Source organism: Pyrus communis, chromosome 8, assembly GCF_963583255.1.
Source record: "Pyrus communis chromosome 8, drPyrComm1.1, whole genome shotgun sequence".
Classification (NCBI taxonomy): Eukaryota; Viridiplantae; Streptophyta; class Magnoliopsida; order Rosales; family Rosaceae; genus Pyrus; species Pyrus communis.
The window spans coordinates 9,124,486-9,144,122 of record NC_084810.1 but is presented as its reverse complement, the minus strand read 5'-3'; the positions used below and the strand labels follow the sequence as shown (position 1 = coordinate 9,144,122).

At 40.5% G+C, this 19,637-nt stretch overlaps 1 protein-coding gene across 2 annotated transcripts; it reads left to right on the top strand.

Moving 5' to 3' along the window:
* Positions 1-12,398: 12,398 nt before the first annotated feature.
* On the top strand, positions 12,399-18,287 carry LOC137742784 (uncharacterized). 2 transcript variants are annotated; one of them, XM_068482733.1, is made up of 7 exons: positions 12,399-13,135; positions 13,760-14,153; positions 14,285-16,119; positions 16,266-16,379; positions 16,659-16,813; positions 17,133-17,256; positions 17,772-18,287. In XM_068482733.1, the coding sequence occupies exons 1-6, from the start codon at positions 12,707-12,709 to the stop codon at positions 17,179-17,181; spliced, it is 2,976 nt and encodes a 991-aa protein (XP_068338834.1). In that variant the 5' UTR covers positions 12,399-12,706; the 3' UTR covers positions 17,182-17,256; positions 17,772-18,287. The 2 variants fall into 2 exon arrangements, with proteins under 2 accessions (XP_068338834.1, XP_068338833.1); XM_068482732.1 differs by having other exon boundaries at positions 12,399-13,159.
* Positions 18,288-19,637: the final 1,350 nt, after the last annotated feature.

The window sequence follows — 19,637 nt, the reverse complement described above, 5'->3', positions numbered from 1 at the left end:
TCAATGTAACTGAAATACAAAGTGATACATTACGTGTCAAATGGTGAAATATGTATGTGTTTGGGCCCAAAATATTATTTTAGGCCAAGCTTAGAGCCGCTCTTGGCTTAGTAATCTTCTAAAATTATCATGGGCCGTCTAGTGAGGATCGGGCGAATACTATCATGAAGGGGATTGGTTTAGATAAGAGTGGGGTAGTCGAAACCTAGTGTAACAAGGAGTCTTTAAGGCTAAGACCTAGGAGATGAATTTGGTTTGTTAAAGAGCTTGGTTCAAAGTCCTATTGGAGTTAGGATTAGCCGATACCTAATTAGATTAGGATGAGGAATTCTAACCGGAGTACAATTCTAGCTCGGCTATGAGGGGTTTGCTACTATAAATAGAGAAGGGAGTGCATCATTCAAGGCCCTTCCAATTCAACATACAAATTGCCCTGCTCAAAACTTCTCAACAGCCTTTGAGATTTTATCCTTCTCCCATTTCCTCCAGCCAATGCATCTTCAGCTTGGATAAACAACATTGTGAAGGCAACCGACGACATCTTCAATTTGGTTAGACAGCACTAGAGCTATAAAATTAGTCGATTGAGGGGCACCTTCAGTTTGGATAGATAGCGCTGCTTCAAGGCAGACTGGTTATTTATCCAAGCCTTGGTCGAGAAGGATTTTCGAATCCTTGTTGGCAGAGGTCATCTCATTAGCCTTCTCGAGGAAGTGAGGTGTTACAGATTGCTAGGCTCGGCACATTGAACGTCGAGTTGTTTTATGATTGGATACTCATAAGTAAGTTTCAGAGTTCGGCATTTCGATAGCCGAACCACATTTACCACCAAGACATACATATCTTTCAAGTATTTGTGTCCGTATAATCTGGTGTCAGTTCGACGTGCTTATATTTTCACGAATATAATCATCGTGACTGAACCCAGCGCACACGATTTGTGAACTTTGCAAAACTAATAGCTTTGTCTTCAGGCTTTAGAACCCAAAGGTCGAGATGTGTTCCTTCCTCGGCCACAATCGCAAGACGCAGAAGTCAGCAGCACACCCAATGCGACATCAACACATTTTACTCCCTAGCCGAGCTTGGTCAACTAGTTGGCACGCCCCACACATAATTGAAGGACGTAGTTAGCTTATTAGTTACTTGGCATACACACCACGTAGGCTTGGTAGTTTTTAGGGTTAATATTTTGGCACGCCCAGTGGGACCCAATGTTAAAACTACGAAGTTCATGACCATTTAGGCACGGTCAGTAAAGAAGAAAACAGCCATGGAAAAGTCAACGACTAGTCTTCCAGTCTAAAATCTAGGACAAGATGGCTTGTTACAGGCACAGAATCCTTCTGTTGCCGTGACTCCTGAAGCCACAAGAGCGACACGCCGAGAAAAAGAAGTTAATCTCGGCGGCCAACCTCATGATGCAGAGATCCCCATCAAAACAACAAAGGGCATTTTTGTTGAAGGACTAGTGGAAGATTGTGACAAAGACGGCGGTGAGGCCTCTAATCGACCAAGAAGAAAAGATCTTGAAGTCCCCATCCCAAGGAACAATCTACAAGAATCCCACAACTAGTTATGCGTCGACTGAAAACGAAGAATCCTAATATGCTAGTATTGACGCGGTCGAGATATTGATCGATAAACCATACATATGCAAAGCATTGGCTTATCTTAACTCCAATGATGCTAAAACCCGCTCGGCTTCTGAAGAAGTTACCATCAAAACATCGAAAGTTAATACTTTTGACATCACTAAGGTTGACACCATCTTCGACCAGTTGTTGCTCGCGAAAATTGTCAAGCTTCAGCCATGGCATAACATTCCCAAGGCCGATGATTTAAAAGGTAAGACATATTGCAAATACCACAATTCGAACAAGCATACGACAAATAATTGTGTTGTATTTCATGATGCCATTCAAAGCTGGATCGACAATGGTAAGCTCAAGTTTCCTGAGAAGCAAATGGGCATTGATACCGATCATTTCCCTACGGCGACAGTAAGCATGGTAGATGCTCATCTTCCTAGGGATAAAGGAAAAGGAAAGGCCGAGTTCGTTCTAATGCAATTCATCCCAAAGTAGAACTCTCGGCCACGATTAAAGATTGATTTATTTTCAAACAAGCCACCCAAAGATTTGACGGGACCAGTTATTGTCAAGTCAATGTCGGACTCCAGCGTAGAGGAAACTGACGAGCCGATGGTTTTATGTAGTTGATGCAAAGCAAGCGTCGTCTTAGCTGAGCCAAAGAAAAAGCCATGTTGGCTCGAAATATAGCACCAAGTGCCCACAACTACGGTAACATCCCAAAAGGTGCGCAGTACAACACAACGTCATAAAGTTTTTTATAGGTTTGGCTCTCAAGTAGAAGATAACAAGCTATCTTCAGCCAAATGACATCTTGATTTTGACGTGCCATTTTACAATGAAGATTATTATGCGCGCAACTCTGGTAATTCAAGTTCATCCGCAAACCAGCGCACCTTTAAACATCCTCAGCCACGAGATCAGCGTTGGTATACCTACAACTCCTCTACCGATATATATATATATATATATATATATATATATATATTACGTTGTTTAAATCACAGAAACTTCGATGCCAAAGAATGGACTGCATGGCCTACCGACGAGCAGCTCAGGATACCTTGGTTACCAAATGGTAGCCGAAGGAAACAGCCGATAATGAAGATAACCGACAACCTTCGGTGATCATGACCGAGTTGCTCCAAGGGAAGAAGGCAATCGATCGTCACTTTGAAACCATGATTGAAGAATCCCAAAAGCGAATCAATCGTGACTTTGAAACCATGATTGAAGAATCCCAAAAGCGAATCAAACTCCTTCTTCGACCCGAGGAAATAAAAGCTCGCCTCGAGCATTTCCAAAATGAGGCCGAGAGCAAACTTCCCCCACTATCTACCCAATAACCATTGATTAGAGTTAAACGAAATCTCACCTACCGTTCTTCGATGAAGCTTTGGAATACATGTGGTAGTTTCACAAGAAGCATTCGGCAAATGATTTATACGGCTTACCGAAAACGTGCCAAAATACTCTTGTTCTCATTCTAACTTGCCTCGATGAGGAATGGATCATCCAAAAGACCTCAAATCTGGGGATGAAAGCTAGGTTCCAGCATATATGAGAGGCTCTAGTTTTTGGCTTCGAGGTAGATCCATACACTGATATTGACGCTGTTGAACTTCCCTTTTTGTTCGAGGACTTCCAATATTTATGATACCATTTCGAAGTCTTTTCAGCCGTCTCTCTCTTCAGCCTTATGACCAATGAAAAGGAACGCGTAGCACGATTAGATGCTTACCTTGACACGAGAGATGCCGTATCGCATCTCAGAAGCAAATTCGTATGTCGTCACAAGACCAAAACCCAATTTTAACGTTGAGCAAACCCGAGGTCGACATGTAGAACGAGAAGACTCTAGTAGACGTACCGCAGAAACATTCCCTGGTGCCAGCTGAAGAAGATCAAGCATATACTGCCCACGCACTAGATACCTTGCCCGAAGGTCCAGAGGAAGAAGATCGTGACCCAATGGGTCATTCGGTCTTCGACAACATGGAAATCAACATGGTCTATATCTTACTTGCCGAGTTCCAGCCAACCACATCCCAACCAAATTTCCTGGATGGCGATGTGGTTGCCGAGGAAACCACGCAAGTCGATTTTGTGGCCACTGAGGAGGTTGAGCTGGCAACAAAATAAGATAAACTCAAAGCATCTATTGACGAATTGTTTCCTTACTCTTCATCAGTTAATCTCTATCATTTGAAGTTGTTCTATGTTACGGCTCATACTGAAGGATATCCGGTCTCCAAAATTTTCGTCGACAGTGGAGCAACGGTCAACACCATCCCTGTCACTATCATGAAGGCATTACATTGTTCCAACGATGAACTTATTGCATTTGGGGTCACCATAAGCAGCTTTGTCGGTGACAAATCCCAAACCAAGGAGGTGTTTCCATTAGAGGTAAATATCGTAGGTCGTAATCATATGATCACGTTTTTCATAATCGATTCGAAGACCGAGTATAATGCATTGTTCAGTCATGATTGGATTCATCAAACGAAATGCATCCCCTCATCATTATATCATGTCCTCATCTTCTAGGATGGCAAATCGGTCGTGGTTCATCCGGCCGACAATCAGTTGTTCGAAGCTAATATGATTCAAGCTCGTTATTATGACGATCACGTCGGCTACATCACCCTATAAGATTTTAACGAGGAAAGATGGCCGACTCAAATCTTATTTTAGAAAGCCATTGAGGTAGGCGTTGAGACTATTCACCAGGAGTCAGCGAGACTCAGGTTGGCCGACCTGATTGCCGATCCTGATATCTGATACTAAACAAGACAGATACTGGGCCACGGTTTCATCCACCATGGAATGACTACTGGCCTATTGGCATGCTATTTCCAAGCAACTAAATTTGGGCGTGAGCTTGGTAGAGTTTCTCGTCGAATGAGATAATGGTCTAGTTTTATCACTTGACAAGGTGCAAGCTACCCCAGTCGAGCTCGAAGACAGTTGGCCCCAAGTCAAAGACCCTTTAGAGGAAATAAATGTTGGAATGGCCAAAGACCCGTGACCTTTATTTATTAATGCTTTGTTACCCCAACCTATGAAAACCGAGCTTTGTAATTTAGTCAAGGAATTTAAGGATTGTTTTGCTTAGAGTTACCATGAGATGCCTGGTTTAGACCAAACTCTCATCGAGCACGAATTACACATCAAACCTGGTTGTAAACCGTTCCGCCAACCCTCCCGATGATTCTCAACCAAAGTACAACTCAACATAAAAGATGAGATCGTTCGACTTGTAAAAGCCGGGTTTATTCGGACAGCTTGATACGTCAAATGGTTGGTGAACATTGTCCCAGTTTTAAAGGAAAATGGTGCTCTACGTATTTGTATCGATTTTCAAAATTTGAATTTGGCAACCCCTAAAGATGAATATACAACGCCAATTTCAGATTTGTTAATTCACGCAACAGCAAACCACAAGATGTTATCCTTTATGGATGACCATGCCAGTTACAACCAAATTTTCATTGTTGAGGCCAATGTCCACAAAACTGTTTTTCGTTGCCCAAGGGTGGTCGGGACTTACGAAAGGATCATCATGCCGTTCGGCCTTAAAAACATCGGTGCCATATACCAACGTGCTATGAATACTATTTTTCATGATTTAATTGGCACCGTCATTGAGGTATATATCAATGATGTTGTGGTCAAATCAAAACGCCACTGAACACACTTAGATAATCTTCGGTAAGCTTTCCTTTGTATGTGCTAACATAACCTTGAATTGAACCCTGTTAAGTGCACGTTTGGTGTGTCGGCAGGCAAGAAGCAATTACAATCATCGTGGTATTGAGGTGGACATAAATAAAGCTCGAGTGATCATCGATGCTCCACCATCGACAACCAAGAAGCAATTACAATCATTACTCGGTAAAATCAATTTCCTCCACTGTTTCATTTCTAATTTGGCAAGGAAGATGAAAGCTTTCTCCACGCTTTTGAAATTTAAGGATCCTGACAAATTGGAATGGCGTGAGCAGCACCAAGATGTCTTCACGCAAATTAAGGTCTCCCTCATTACCCCCTGTCTTTGTGCCACCTTGACGTGGTAAACCACTCAAGTTGTATGTATCGGCCGCCGAGGAATCAGTTGACTGTCTTTTTTCACAAGACAATGACATGGAACGGGAGTAGGCTAATTTTTTATCTTAGTCGAAATCTTAACTTGATCGAGATAAATTATTCACCTGTCAAGAAACTTTGTTTGGCTTTGTTCTTCGTTGCGTCTAAACTACGTCATTACGTGTTCCCTTCTGTTACACAGGTTATTGCTTAAACAGATGTTATTTGCTATATGCTTACTTGACCGATAGTAAAAGGCCGAATCGGAAAATGGACAATGGCATTATCTGAGTTTAGTTTGCAATACGTGCCCTAAAAAGCTGTAAAAGGACAAGCGCTGGCCGATTTCTTAGCCCAACATCCCTCCCCATACGGTTTTGGGGCAACAATGTTGAAACTGGCATAATGGAAACACGTGATAATTATTGGACAATGTATTTTGACGGCTCTAGTATTTCGACCTCGATTAGCATTAAGATCGTCATCCAATCCCCGGATTACTGATGGTATTTTGCTCTTAAGCTGGATTTCGATTTTACGAATAATCAGGCTGAATACGAAGCCCTCATCATCGGCCTTAACATCCTTCACGACTTGAGGGTAGCCTGCGTGCTCATCATTTGCGATTCAAAACTTATGATTAACTAACTCAGTGGAACTTTTCGTTACATGAGTTATACTTTAGCGCTCTATCACATAGTTACCAGCTATTTAGCCAAATTGTTTGAAGGCATCACATTCAAGCACATCTCACAAGTTTGAAACACTGATGCAGACGAATTGGGTCAAATAGTCCCCGGAGCACAACTCCTGGGGGCAAGCTAGGTTGAGTCATACCAATAGTGCGATAACCACACCCAACCTTGGTTAATCAACAAGTTCTCCAGCATGACCACGTGATCCGTACATGAGTTATGTCCCTACCTTTGTTGTTGGAACGAGAAGATCCTATAGATGTTTATGCGGTCGAGACATTACCAGACGATTAGAAAAAGTCAATTATGCAATATCTTGATAATCCCAGTGGCAACCATGATTGCAAGACAAGGGTACATGCCACAATTACGTAATGTACCAGAATGAGTTGTACGAAAAAAGTGAAGACGATCTGTAATTATTATGTCTTGGCCTGGAAGAAGCAGCCCAAGAGATTACAGAGGTAAATGAAGGAATATGCGGGACGCATCAATCCAGACTCAAAATGCATTGGATGCTCCGCCGACATGGATATTTCTGGCCAAGTATGTTAAAAAATTGCATTGAATACGCACAAGGGTGTGTACAATGTCAAATTCATGGGCTTATACAGAGGGTCCCGGCCGAATTACTTTACTCGGTCACCAAACCATGGCCGTTCAGAGGATGGGCCATGGATGTAATTGGCAAGATCATGTCGTCTTCCAGATCAACAAAGCATGCATGAATACTTATAACAACTGACTACTTCACCAAGTGGGTTAAGGCGAAATCTTATGCTGAATTAATGTCTAAAGAAATTTGTAATTTTGTGGAAGAAAACATTGTAACCAGATTCGGCATACTAGAAACCATTATAATAGACAACGATACAATTTTCATGGTCGACAGGTTTATAGAATACGCGGCGAGTTTGACAATTTGACTAGATCAGTCCACGCCATATTACTTACATGCAAATGGACAAGCCGAAGTAAGTAATAAAGTTTTAATTGGTATCCTCAAAAAAATGATAAAAGAAAAGCCTGGGATGTGGCATTTGAAGCTAAACGAGGCATTATGGGCATATCGAACTTCACTCCGATCAACAACAGGGACGACCCCATATGCATTGATTTATGGGCATGACGCGATGCTACCAGTTGAGCTAAGCATAAACTCATTACGAGTTATCGAACAAAGTAGTTTGTTCAGTGCCTAGTACAGTCATACCATGAGGCAAGAGTTAGAGGACTTGGAGGAAGCTCAGCTTGATGCCTATAATTTACTAGTAGCGTAGAAAAAGATCGCCGAGCGAGCTTATAATCAATGAGTTAGACAAAAGATGTTCAACGAAGGTAACTTAGTGTGGCAAATCGTGTTACCAGTAGGGATTAAAGATCCTAGATTTGGAAAATGGTCATCGAATTGGGAATGACCTTTCATCGTCCATAAAGTTCATGGCAATGGGGCATACCACCTTAAAGATCAAACTGGTTTGGTCCATAAATTACCTATCAATGGAAAATTCTTAAAGAAATATTATCCAGTCACTTGGGAAATGCAGGAATAAGGAAATTTTTATTAATTTTCAAAGTACGTACAAGCAAGATTACAAAAATCAACCAGCTTACAGCTAAAAACAAGAAGTCCTAAAGGGTCGAAGGAATGAATGCTTCAAGAGCGGCTTTCAATTCTAACCACCTTACTTCACCCATCGTGCCTTTTGCCTACCTTGTCCTTTTATCAAGTTGTAGTTGTTGTATCCGCTTTGCGCCAGCCACGTATTATGTTAGTCGAGGCTTATTCGACTCGAAATCCTTTTTGAGCTCCGAAGCAGCGGTCGACCTTTGACATTGGAGTTCAGCAATTTGACGGTCGAGGTCAGCCAATCGTTCCTTCTTTGCCTTTATTGCCTCGAGCTCCGGTCAAATAGCTTCATGTGCGACCATTGCAGCCTTGAGCTCATCCTCTGCCCGGAGAGCCTTCTCAAAAATAGTAAAGTATTGTCAGGTTAGCTTTAGGACATCGGATAGGTGAACAACATTCTCGTTGCTCAGCAAGTCGCTGGTTGTAAGGTCATTTAGGCATTCCCTTGCGGAGTTGAGGTCTTCACGTTGGAAGATTTGCGGGGACGAAAGGGACAGAAGCCCTTGTAGCTTGACGAAGGCATCAAACTCAGCCGCAGTCGCAAAAGGCTTGGCCATAAAGGCAGAAAGCCTAGGTATCCCAGAAGTGTTGGAGAGAAGGGTGTCGAGCTCAACTTCCCATGAAGGCTATACATATATATAAAAATTTGTTAGAAAAGTGAAATTAAAAGAACGATAGATAAGGAGGTTATGTTAGACCTGCCAAGAAGAGTATTCGACCATGTTTACTGGTTCATCACTCGAACCCAAAGAGCTTAATGGGCTAGCCCAGTGTTTAAGGCAACCTTTTAATTCATGAGGCCAACGAAGGTTATCTACGTTTGATGACCATTGGTGTGGCCAACAAATATAAATAACGCCTTTCGGCGCATAAAATTTTCGGTGAAACGAACGATTTTGCATCTGGCATTTAATGTTTTTCTTGGTTTAGAGTTTTTTTAAGGTTTGGAAATTGATATAAGAGAACAAGGATAAGACTTACAAAGGCCGAGATGACCTCTTAAGGATAGATGCTGAGATTTTGGTCTTGGGGATGAACTGGCGTCTCTGGTGTTGTTTCTGGCTTAACTGAAGGTGATACTTCCTGTCTTGGACCTGCTTCGGCCGCAGAAGGGTCGACCTGGTTAGCCGCTTTGACCTTCAGTTAGGGATTGGTAGTTAGAAGTTCAGCTAGTCGAGGGCGCCTCACCAATCGGGGTACTTTACTCTCGTCTTCCTGGTCATAAGAAGATTGTTCGTTAGTTTAAAGACCCAGTTAAAACACATCATTTTTAGGAAAATAAGAAGAAGCATACCTTTTCTTCTAGGATAATCATTAGATTTTTTTTCAGATTAAGGGGAAGGGTTTTCTAGACCGTGGTAGCTGCCTTCTCCAAGGCAACAATTGTTAAGCTGACTTCAGGAACAATGGTCAGCCCTGGAGTTGCAAAATGCTTGACCAATGAGGCAATAATTGGTTATACCATGACTCGAGTGGTAGGACGAACTTTAGTTGTTTGGTCCAATGGAGGGTTTTGCGATACTCTCATCGAGGCTTGGACAATATGAGAAAGGAGATGGCCACTAGGAGTAGTTGCTCATGTGGTTTGACTTGAGATGACGTGAATTTCCTGTTCTCTCTTCTTTGCCTTTTTCTTGATACGCTTTTAGGGCTGGGCAATGTTACCAGTCGTCTTGACCTCTTGGCAAGGTCGTTTGCTCGGCACAGTCAACACATCAGAGGTCGCTATTGAAGTTGGTTTGGCTGAAGGAGGAGCAATGGTCGCATCCCTCTTTAGGGGAAAAACGAGTTTCTTTTTGGGCGCGACCATCGCAACCATTTCGGGCCTTTTTATTGAACGGCCACTTGGAAAATCTGAGTTTGAATCAGAATGAAGTTTGAATTAAGTATATATAACAAAGAGAAGGAAAAGGTATGTACCTTGTGCCATTTCTTTTGATTTTAGGGCGAGAGTTTTCCTCGGTCGATCGCCAAAAAGTCTTTTCGAAACTTCCTTGACCAAGATACTGAAGAAATCCTTGACGTACGCATCTCACCAGTCAGCGAAGGTGCTGATACTGTCGGTCTCTGGGGTATATGGCCGAAGGCATTTGGCGCACCGATCTTGGAACTCTTTCTCGACCTCATTGCATTCCCTCTCCGAGCAACTGGAGATGCACTCTCGGCTTAGAAGCGAGCGAGAAGTAAGTAGTGGCAGATGATAGCCTTGGAGGTAGCCCAGTTGACAAACCATGAAGTGAGGATGGTAGACTTCCCAACTGGCCTGTCGAGCATCACAATCGAAGGAAAGGTTACGAACCAAAATGAACGACCTTGAAGACTATCATGAGGGGGTTTGCTCCTCATAAGGATCGGTCGAATCCTTTCATGAGGGGGATTGGTTTAGATAAGAGTAGGGTAGTCAAAACCTAGTGTAACAAGGATTCTTTAAGGCTAAGACCTAGGAGATGAATCTGGTTTGTTAAAGAGCTTGGTTCAAAGTTCTATTGGCGTTAAGATTGGTTGATACCTAATCAGATTAGGATGAGGAGTTCTAATCCAAGTACAATTCTAGCTCAGCTATGAGAGGGTTTGTTACTATAAATAGAGAAATGGGTGCATCATTCAAGGCCCCTTTAATTCAACATATAAATTGCCCTGCGTAAAGCTTTTCAACAACCTTTGAGATTTTATCTTTCTCCCCTTTATTCCCGCCAACACATCTTCAGTTTGGATAAACATTACTGTAAACGCAACCAATGACATCTTCAGTTTGGATAGACAACACTGGAGCTGTAGAATCAGCCGACCAATGAGCATCTTCAGTTTGGATAGACAGCACTACTTCGAGGTCGATTGGTTATTTATCTAAGTCTTGGTTGACAAAGATTTTTGAATCCTTATTGGCAGAGGTCATCTCATTAGCCTTTTCGATGAAGTGAGGTGTTATAGATTGCTAGGCTCGCATATTAAACACCGAGTTGTTTTATGATTGGATACTCGCAAGTAAGTTTCAGAGTTCGGCATTCCGATGGTTGAACCACATTTACCATCAAGACATACATATCTTTCGGGTATTTGTGTTCGTATAGTCTGGTGCTAGTTTGACGTGCTTATACTTTCACGAATATAATCACCGTGACCAAACCCGGCGCCGACGATTTGTGAACTTCGCAGAACTAGCAGCTTTGTCTTCATGCTCCAGAACCCAAAGGTCGAGATGTGTTCCTTCCTCAACCGCAATCGCAAGACACATAAGTCAACAATGCACCCAACGCGACATCAACACATTTTACTCTTCGGCCAAGCTCAGCCAACGAGTTGGTATGCCCTGCACATAATTGAAGGACATAGTTAGGTTATTAGTTACTTTGCTTACGCGCCATGTAGGTTTGGTAGTTTTTAGGGTCAACAGTATGTCAAAAAGATAATAACTTTAAAAATAAAATCAGTTATCTAAAAACACGTGGTGTACCACCCATGTTCCGGTCTTAATGAAAAATTTCCCTAATTACTGAGTGTAAGTAAGCAGTGTGTTTTCTAACACTAAGATTGCAAACATATCCTTCAAAGGCCACTACAGTACTACACAAATCCCCAATCTTAATTTATTGTAGGACGTTCCCTAAAATTAATGTACATCTCCATTTCACCTTAAAAAATGTATCTCCTGTATAGTTGTTACAAGGGATTCTCTTTGGATCTCTTCCTCCTAATCCACCAAGTTCAAAGATTTGGACCATTGAAATTTGATAAAGTAAGCCCCTGTTTGTAGCCGTTCGATCAAATTTCAATGGCCCGTATCCCCGAACTTGGTGGATTTGAAGGAAGGGATCCGAAGAGGATCCCTTTCCATGAGAATCAAACCTAAGACCTCTCACTTACAAGTAAAAAAGAAATCACTAGACCATAGTATTAAATGACAAATGATCCAAGAGTTTGAAGTGGGGTTTAAGTAGTGAATATGGGATGTATGCAGATAGTGAAGTGTGAGGTGTGAGGGTAGTATTAGAATGTATCTGAGGAGGTGTATTAAGATGAATTGTACTTTAAAAGGTAGATGTAAGGTGTATTAAGTATATAGGTGTATTCGACAATACATGAGGTGTTAATACAACAACTCTTTTAAAAATACAATTTATTAAATATTCAACTATTTTATTATACATCTGATTATTCTTAAAATACATAAGAAATAATTTATTATTTATTTGAAAAACAATAATCCAAAACTGCCCCTTTTTTTAATTTTTGTTGTCAATTAACCGGTTGCACTTAACAAACCGGTCATGGTATATCAACGGCCCACGGAGCATCCATTTCTAAAAGACGAAATATCCCTCTCTCTCTCTCTCTCTACTACTTTCTCTCTCTAAATCTCGCACTGCTCGTCCACTCGTCTCCCCACTGAATTGAAACCCAAAACTCTCTCTCTCCTCTCTCTCACTCGCTCCCAAACTCACAAACTCACTACATTATCAAAAGTTTAATCACTCACCCAAATAAAACCCCTCAAATTTACCCGCCAAAAAGGCTTTAGTCTTTCTCCCTCACAAAAAATTCGCCTTTTCAAATCCCCAAACCCCCAACGGCTAAGCCTCTCCGGCTCTCTCTGTCCTAGCTAGGGTTTCTCCCTCCTCTTCTGTCTCTCTCTCAGCTCCCCCTTCCTCTACGCGCTGAACGGCGTCGTCTGGGAGCGTCGCTCTGTCAGCCCCTTAGTTATGGATCCGCCTCTGAACGCCGAACTCACTCAGCCGCGTCCGCCGGCGGTCTCAATTGGGGAAAAGAGGCCGATTGGGTACGGAGGAGAAGGAGATTTGGGGACCCAATTGCATAAGAAGCCCAGATTGGGACCCAATTCGGAGAAGGATCTGAGGAGGGTGGCGGAGATTGTGCTGGCCTTGTCGACTATGGCCAAGATTCGAGGGGGCAAGAAGCCCACGGAGCCGGAGATTGGGCTTATGGGGGAAGCTAGGTCGAAGCTGGTGGAGCTGTGTGAAGGGTTGGCCCCTAAGGATATTGTGGGCAGGGATGCAATTGGGGCTGTGATTGAGGATTTGGGGCTCAATGCTATGCTTAAGGAACAGAGATTAGGATTCCGGGGTCCCAAGTTGACGATTGCGGAGAAGTTTTTGCAGACGAAGAGGAAAGTAAGGACTCAATTTTTTGATTTGGTATGGTTTTTGAGTTTTGAGATTGTTGAGTAGGTTTTAGTTTTTAATTGGTCCGATTTGTTGTTTGATTGATGGGAAAGTGTTCGGCAAATGAATAAAGAAAGAAGCTTTGGATTCTGAATTGTAAATTGTAGGTAAATGGACTGATAGTAAACTAGTTCATATGGTTTGGCGTTTTGATTTTATATGCGTTCAAGGTATATGTGTATGGTTTTGAGACATTAAGGGTGAAAGCATTTTTTGTTATGGTTTCGTAATTGGTCATGGTGGAACTATTTGGCTTAGGCGATGTGAACATCTTGGGCTTGTTGGTTACTTTTACCATTATAATTTATATATGCAGTTCATTGCATAGTGATAGTCTTCGGTTATACTGAAAGGTTTAATTTTTATTCAAAAAAGTATCAGATTTCTGTAAGCGTGTGTGCCAGTGTTTGAATTAGTAGCTAGTAGTGAAGTCTAAGGTCATTCGAACAAGAAGTTGTCTTTGACATTGTATGGCTAATGCCATATTACAGCATATAAGGGTTGCCAAACTTTCAGTTTAGGATTTTTTTGGACTGTAAAACTATTTTTTCTGAACTTGAAATTCATTTTTAGATGGAAGAATCCAAGAAATTCTCTGCACTAGCTCAACCTGCTACGCATCCAGCTCACCAGTTTAAAAAAAGCTTCAATGCAGCAGCTGAAACCCATGGAATGCCACATACTGTTCATATGATTCCTACAAGCAAACCAAGTCATGCACCAATTTCCTCAGGAGGTTTCCCTGTTACTCCATCTCTTGTTCATGTATCTACAGCAACTCCCGCACCTACACAGTATCAGTTTCCCAACAATGATGTTAGAGCATCCATGGTGTCTAGTGGTTTTCCTAGCAGCCATCTAGGCAGGGATTCTACTACTCCAACAGGGCTTAGAATTGAAAGAGCACAGTTCAGATCAGATGGAGGACCAAATGCAAATGCATCTTCTTATGCATCTCAAGTACAAGGTAACTAATGTCCTTTAACTTTACTTGTATGAAAAGGTATCCTTTTTATGGAATTTTTTTTGCGTCATTACTACTGATTCTGTCTCCTCTCTGCATATGTAAGTATTTACACCATATTTTTCCATGTGCAGCAAATTTGTCCTCAAATCATCCACTTCCATCAGTGAATGCTCCAGCTTGGTCAGTGCAAACTCAATCTGCCAAAAGTGGACCAGAACACAAGGTGCCAAATCATATATCCGTCAAAGTTGAAGGAAGTACTGGTATGAGTATGCCACATATGACTCCTGTAGCTGCACGGAATCAGAATACCAAGCCATTTGTCTCCCAATTAGCTTCTGGAAATCTACCCGTTGTACATCAGCCTTTGCAACAGATGGACTTTGTTAAAGCTCATTCGCTTTCTAACAATCACAATGACATTGTGAAAATTATTCAGAAATTATTACAACCACAGCCTCCTGATCATCCTACATGGATTCCTCCATCAAGGGATTACATGAGTAAGGCTTTGACTTGCCAGAGTTGCCAGCTTACCATCAATGAGGTAGACAATGTTCTTATTTGCGATGCGTGTGAGAGAGGATATCACTTAATGTGTGCACAGTCATCTAATCAGAGAGGAATTCCTAGAGGTGAGTGGCACTGCATGAGATGCCTGTCATTGAGCAATGGAAAACCTTTGCCTCCCAAGTATGGACGTGTGATGAGAAGTAATATACAAGTAAAAGTCCCTTCTAACACAGCTGGAGTTCAAACATCCTCGGAGAATAAACTGGGAACTTTAGATCCAAAGGTCAATCAGCCGAAGACAGCTGCAAATGGAAGTTCTGTTTTGCAGAATATTGCTGGTATAGATAGTGGGGCCAGCAATCATGTTGAGTCAGCACCAGATCTAAAGATTTTAAATGCAAAAGAATCTCAAGTACAGAATCTCACATCAAGTAGCAAAAATATGGATGAGAAACCTCTTTCTGGAAGTTACCCGTCAAGTGAAAGATCTGAGGAGAGATGTTCTGAATCAAAATCAGAGCTTCCTGCTGAACCAAAAGAAATTACTAGATCATCTAGAGTTGAAGAAAGACATTCGGAATCAATTGCAGAACCTCCTGCTGAATCAAAAGCGGTGCGTCCTGTTGAACCAAAAGAAACTACTGAATTCTCTGGAGTTGAAGAGAGACCTTCTGAATCAAAAGCAAAACCTCCTGCTGAATCAAAAGCAGAGTGCCCTGCTGAATCAAAAGCAGAGCCTCCTACTGAACCAAAAGAAATTACTGAATCATTTAGAGTTGAAGAGAGACCTACTGAATCAAAGGCAGAACCTCCTTCTGAATCAAAAGAGGACCTTCCTGCGGAATCAAAAGCAGAGCCTCTTGGTGAACCAAAAGAAACTACTGAATCATCTAGAGTTGAAGAGAGGCCTTCTGATTCAAAAGCAGAGCCTCCTGTTGAACCAGAAGAAACTACTGAATCATCTAGAGTTGAAGAGATACATTTTGAATCAAAAGCAGAACCTTCTGCTGATTTTTTCAACAAAGGTGCGGATAAGTCTGATCACTCCCGACCCCCTTCAAACACACAAGTTGCAGACTCTGCTGGGCTGCCCAACTGTTCAGAAGTTCCATCAATGATATTCCATGACCAGAATTCTGCATTGAAAAACCCAGATATTTCTCACTCGGTAGGAAACTCTGGCTCCTCTTTAAGATATGACATCAAACAGGATGACCAAAGCGGTGCACAAGCAAATACTGGTGAAAGTTCTGTAGCTAGTGGTCGGGCTCTAGAGCATTTCAGATTTTGTTCAGATGGCTTGAAAGTTGTTGAATGGATTGGCAATGTAGTTCAAGGTGGTGATGAAAAAATATATTACCATACTTGTTGCATTGATGGGGTAGCATATCAACTGCGAGATCATGCTCTTTTCCAGTCTAGTCATGGAAAATTGATACCCTCGAAGCTTCAGGTAAGTGAATTATTAAGCATCCCTTGATACTTCAGTAGCAGAATCACTTCTTGTTTGTTTTAGAAACATTTTCATCTGTTTATGGTTATATTGAGCTTTTTTCTTTTTATTAGAAGGGTTGTCATGACTTTGTAATTTCATTACAGTCCATGTGGGAGGATAGGAAAACTGGGTCAAAGTGGGCTATTGTCAACAGGTGCTACTTTCCTGGTGACTTACCAGAGACTGTTGGTCGCCCATCTACACCTGAAAGCAATGAGGTAAACGTTTATTCCTGTACGTATACATTCTATGAGATGACCAAAAAGTACTGTTCTATGTATTTATGTCTTTTGTAAGTTGTCATATGATGCATGATTGCAAACACATATGCACCAATATGATATATCTTTCTAAAGGTACTATACTTTGCATGGTGCAATTTAATTTGACACTCTATGGTGATCTAAAGGCCTCTCTCTCTCCCATTTTTTATTGACATGTACAATATTTACAATATCCGTATGAAAGGTAATATTTTTTCTTTGTTTGTGTTGCAGGTCTATCAATCTAATCATGATAGCACTGTAATGGCTGGTTTGATTCGAGGTCCTTGTGAAGTTCTTTCTCCTGCTAAGTTCAGTGGGGAAACTGAAAGACGGAGCCAGTTAGAACAAGAGGCAAATAATGAATTGCGACCAATCTTCCTTTGCAAGTAAGGCTTTTTAGTTCTTATATGGCACAGAAATAAATAAGTGTTTTGTGCGTGTCTTCTAATGGAAGAGTGCAATTCAAGTGTATGGATCATATGAGATACTTACTCGTTGCCTTCTGTGTTTTCTCCACAAATGCCTAGATTCTTTACACGCGCGCGCACACACACACACACACTCACAATGTATGTGTGCACACGTGGCTTCGCTTAATGTGAGTAGCCGTTTTTTATCCTATTATGTGGTAGGATAATTCTATTTGTTATTCTGTTATTTATTTCTTAATATTTTCATCTTATTTTTTACTTATTTTATATGCAGATGGATTTATGATGAGTTTAAAGGGGTATTGGAGCCTGTTCCTGAGTAATCCACTTATGCATGTATTTTTTTCTGTGGTTATTCTTCTTGGTTATGGAAACTCGATCATGCTCTCTTTGATGAGGTATGTGACAACTGTTGTGATACTACAGCATTATATATTATAGCTTTTGTTTATTTTGTTGTAATTTGGAGTAGGCTCCTCATAGGACGTATTAAATGGGATGTGATAATGAATAACTTATTTAGTTGAAAAATGACATTGACAATTACCCCATGGAGTGTTCTTTTTCTTCTTCTTCTTCATATTGGAATAGTGCATAGTAGGTTCATAAGACGAATAAACAGCATTATTTGTAACTTGCCTGAGAATTTTGTGTGATTTTCACCCTCCCATATCAACAAATATAAAACATAATAAGTATGTGGTGTGTTAGTTCTTTTATGCTGCTATTGTTGCGTGCCTAGCCTTTTGAGCTTGTGGTGCTTAGGACCTTATAGATGTGCCCTTGTTTCAGAACATCTGTAATTTGGCAAACAAATCATTTTCTTTTCCATGTGATTCTGAATTTGCAACCTCTCACTTTCCTAAAATTCTTTCAATGATCTGTACTTAGTCATTGTGTCAATATATTACAGGTAGCCTAGTGCAAACGGGGCATGTTTAGCTAATCTGCAAAGGAAGTTTCAACAATCATGTACCGTACGATATGTAGCTGTAGCCGTAGGTTGTATTGTAGTCGCAATAGCAATTCAAGCTATAATCTTTGAGGCCCAAGCCCCTACGCGGCGCTTCATTCTTGTTATTATGTTATCGTGTTAGTTAGTATTACTAATTAGAAATGAATATTTTCTCCTCTGTTGTCTACTATCCTTTGGATATCATTGACAATCTCTCGTTCTGGGACTGGCTCTATAAGCAAGGGCAACGTTTGCACTGCTTTCCCAGAAAGTGCTCTCAAGAATATGAAACTGTCGGATTCCGAGGGGGTTGTCTATTACTCAAGACTTGTGTTGTATTGCCCTTTCTTATTTATACATCGATGCTTTCCCAGGAAGTGCTTTCCAGAATGTGAAATAGTGGTTGTATTTGGCTGAAGCAAAATTGGCTAATAAAGCCTTCAAAGAGCGTACATGTGAAAAACCCCTACTGTTTGTTCTCATATGGGAAATTTTTCAAAATTTTTTCTCGCTTCTTTATTATATTCTGCGGGATACCGTTGACTTTGGGCATGTAGTCTTTCAAGTTGACATTCTACCACTTGAAGCTACAGATTTTAATTTTTTTTATTTTTTTTAATTTTACTATTACAAGCGGAAGGGAGAGACTTTGAAACTATTACGAGTTTCAAACTTGGAACTCGTGAGTAGAAATCTAACACTTTATTTACTAGAATATTGGACTTCATACACTTGAACCTACATATTTTCACATCATTGACCCCTTCATCTGCTGAACTACGAAGTGTACTATTTTTCACATGAAACTCGATAAGCCTAATATTTGCTTACATGAAAAAAGTTCTTCTTTATAGTCCAATTAGCACTTTCCAGGCCATTTGTCATCAGTATGACACTACGAAAAAATTGGTCAATTGAGCGCCACCTCTAAAAAATAATCTGACATTTAGACAAACTAATCAGCTAATAGTGTACGAATTTATAACTTGAGCGTAAAGTGTCCAGCTAAAAACTCAAAAGAGTTATGCTAGAAAAACCACATTTCACATACCACGTAAATTCACCAATCAACAACTTTTCTCTATTTTTTGGTACCTATCTTCTTTGTTCGAGATTTTCAACAAGACCTTTTCATCAGGGAAAGTGTTTTTTCATTTTTCTAGCTTCTCACACACCCCTTTTATTTAAGGAAAATTAATGAAAATGGCTTGAAAAGTTTTAGTTTTAATCAAAAACCATGTTATAAGTTTTGTTTAATGATTAGTACAAGACCCATATTAAAGTAATCCAACTAAAAATGGCCTAACTATAATAAATTATGATTTGTCGATTTTACCCCTAACTTTTTTAGGTTGAGTTTCAGATTTTCGTCGTTAATGGAGTTCATCGTTGTTTTGTAGACCTTCTTCTTTTTCTTTGAAACAAAAATATAGATCCTCATGCTATTTAATTTATATTTTGTATTATTCGTTGAAAAGTGATCGTCGTTATTATTCATAATGTATTCGAGATACTGTTTTTCATTTTTTCTTCGTCAGTGGAATTTATCATTTGTTTCTCTAGAAAATAAATTTGAAATTTGCATGTTACTCAATAATAACGACTGGTCACTGTTTTTGGATTGTAAAAATAAACTGTTTCTGGATTTTAAGTAACACTGTTTTTGGAATCTAAGTTACTGTTTCTGGAATCTAAATTACTATTTTTGGAATCTAAGTCACTGTTTCTGGATCCAAATGAAATTGACACATTGTTTCTTAAATGTAAGCTAGAAAAGAAATAATAAAATTCATTGTATTTGAATTCAAAGCAAAATAAGTATCA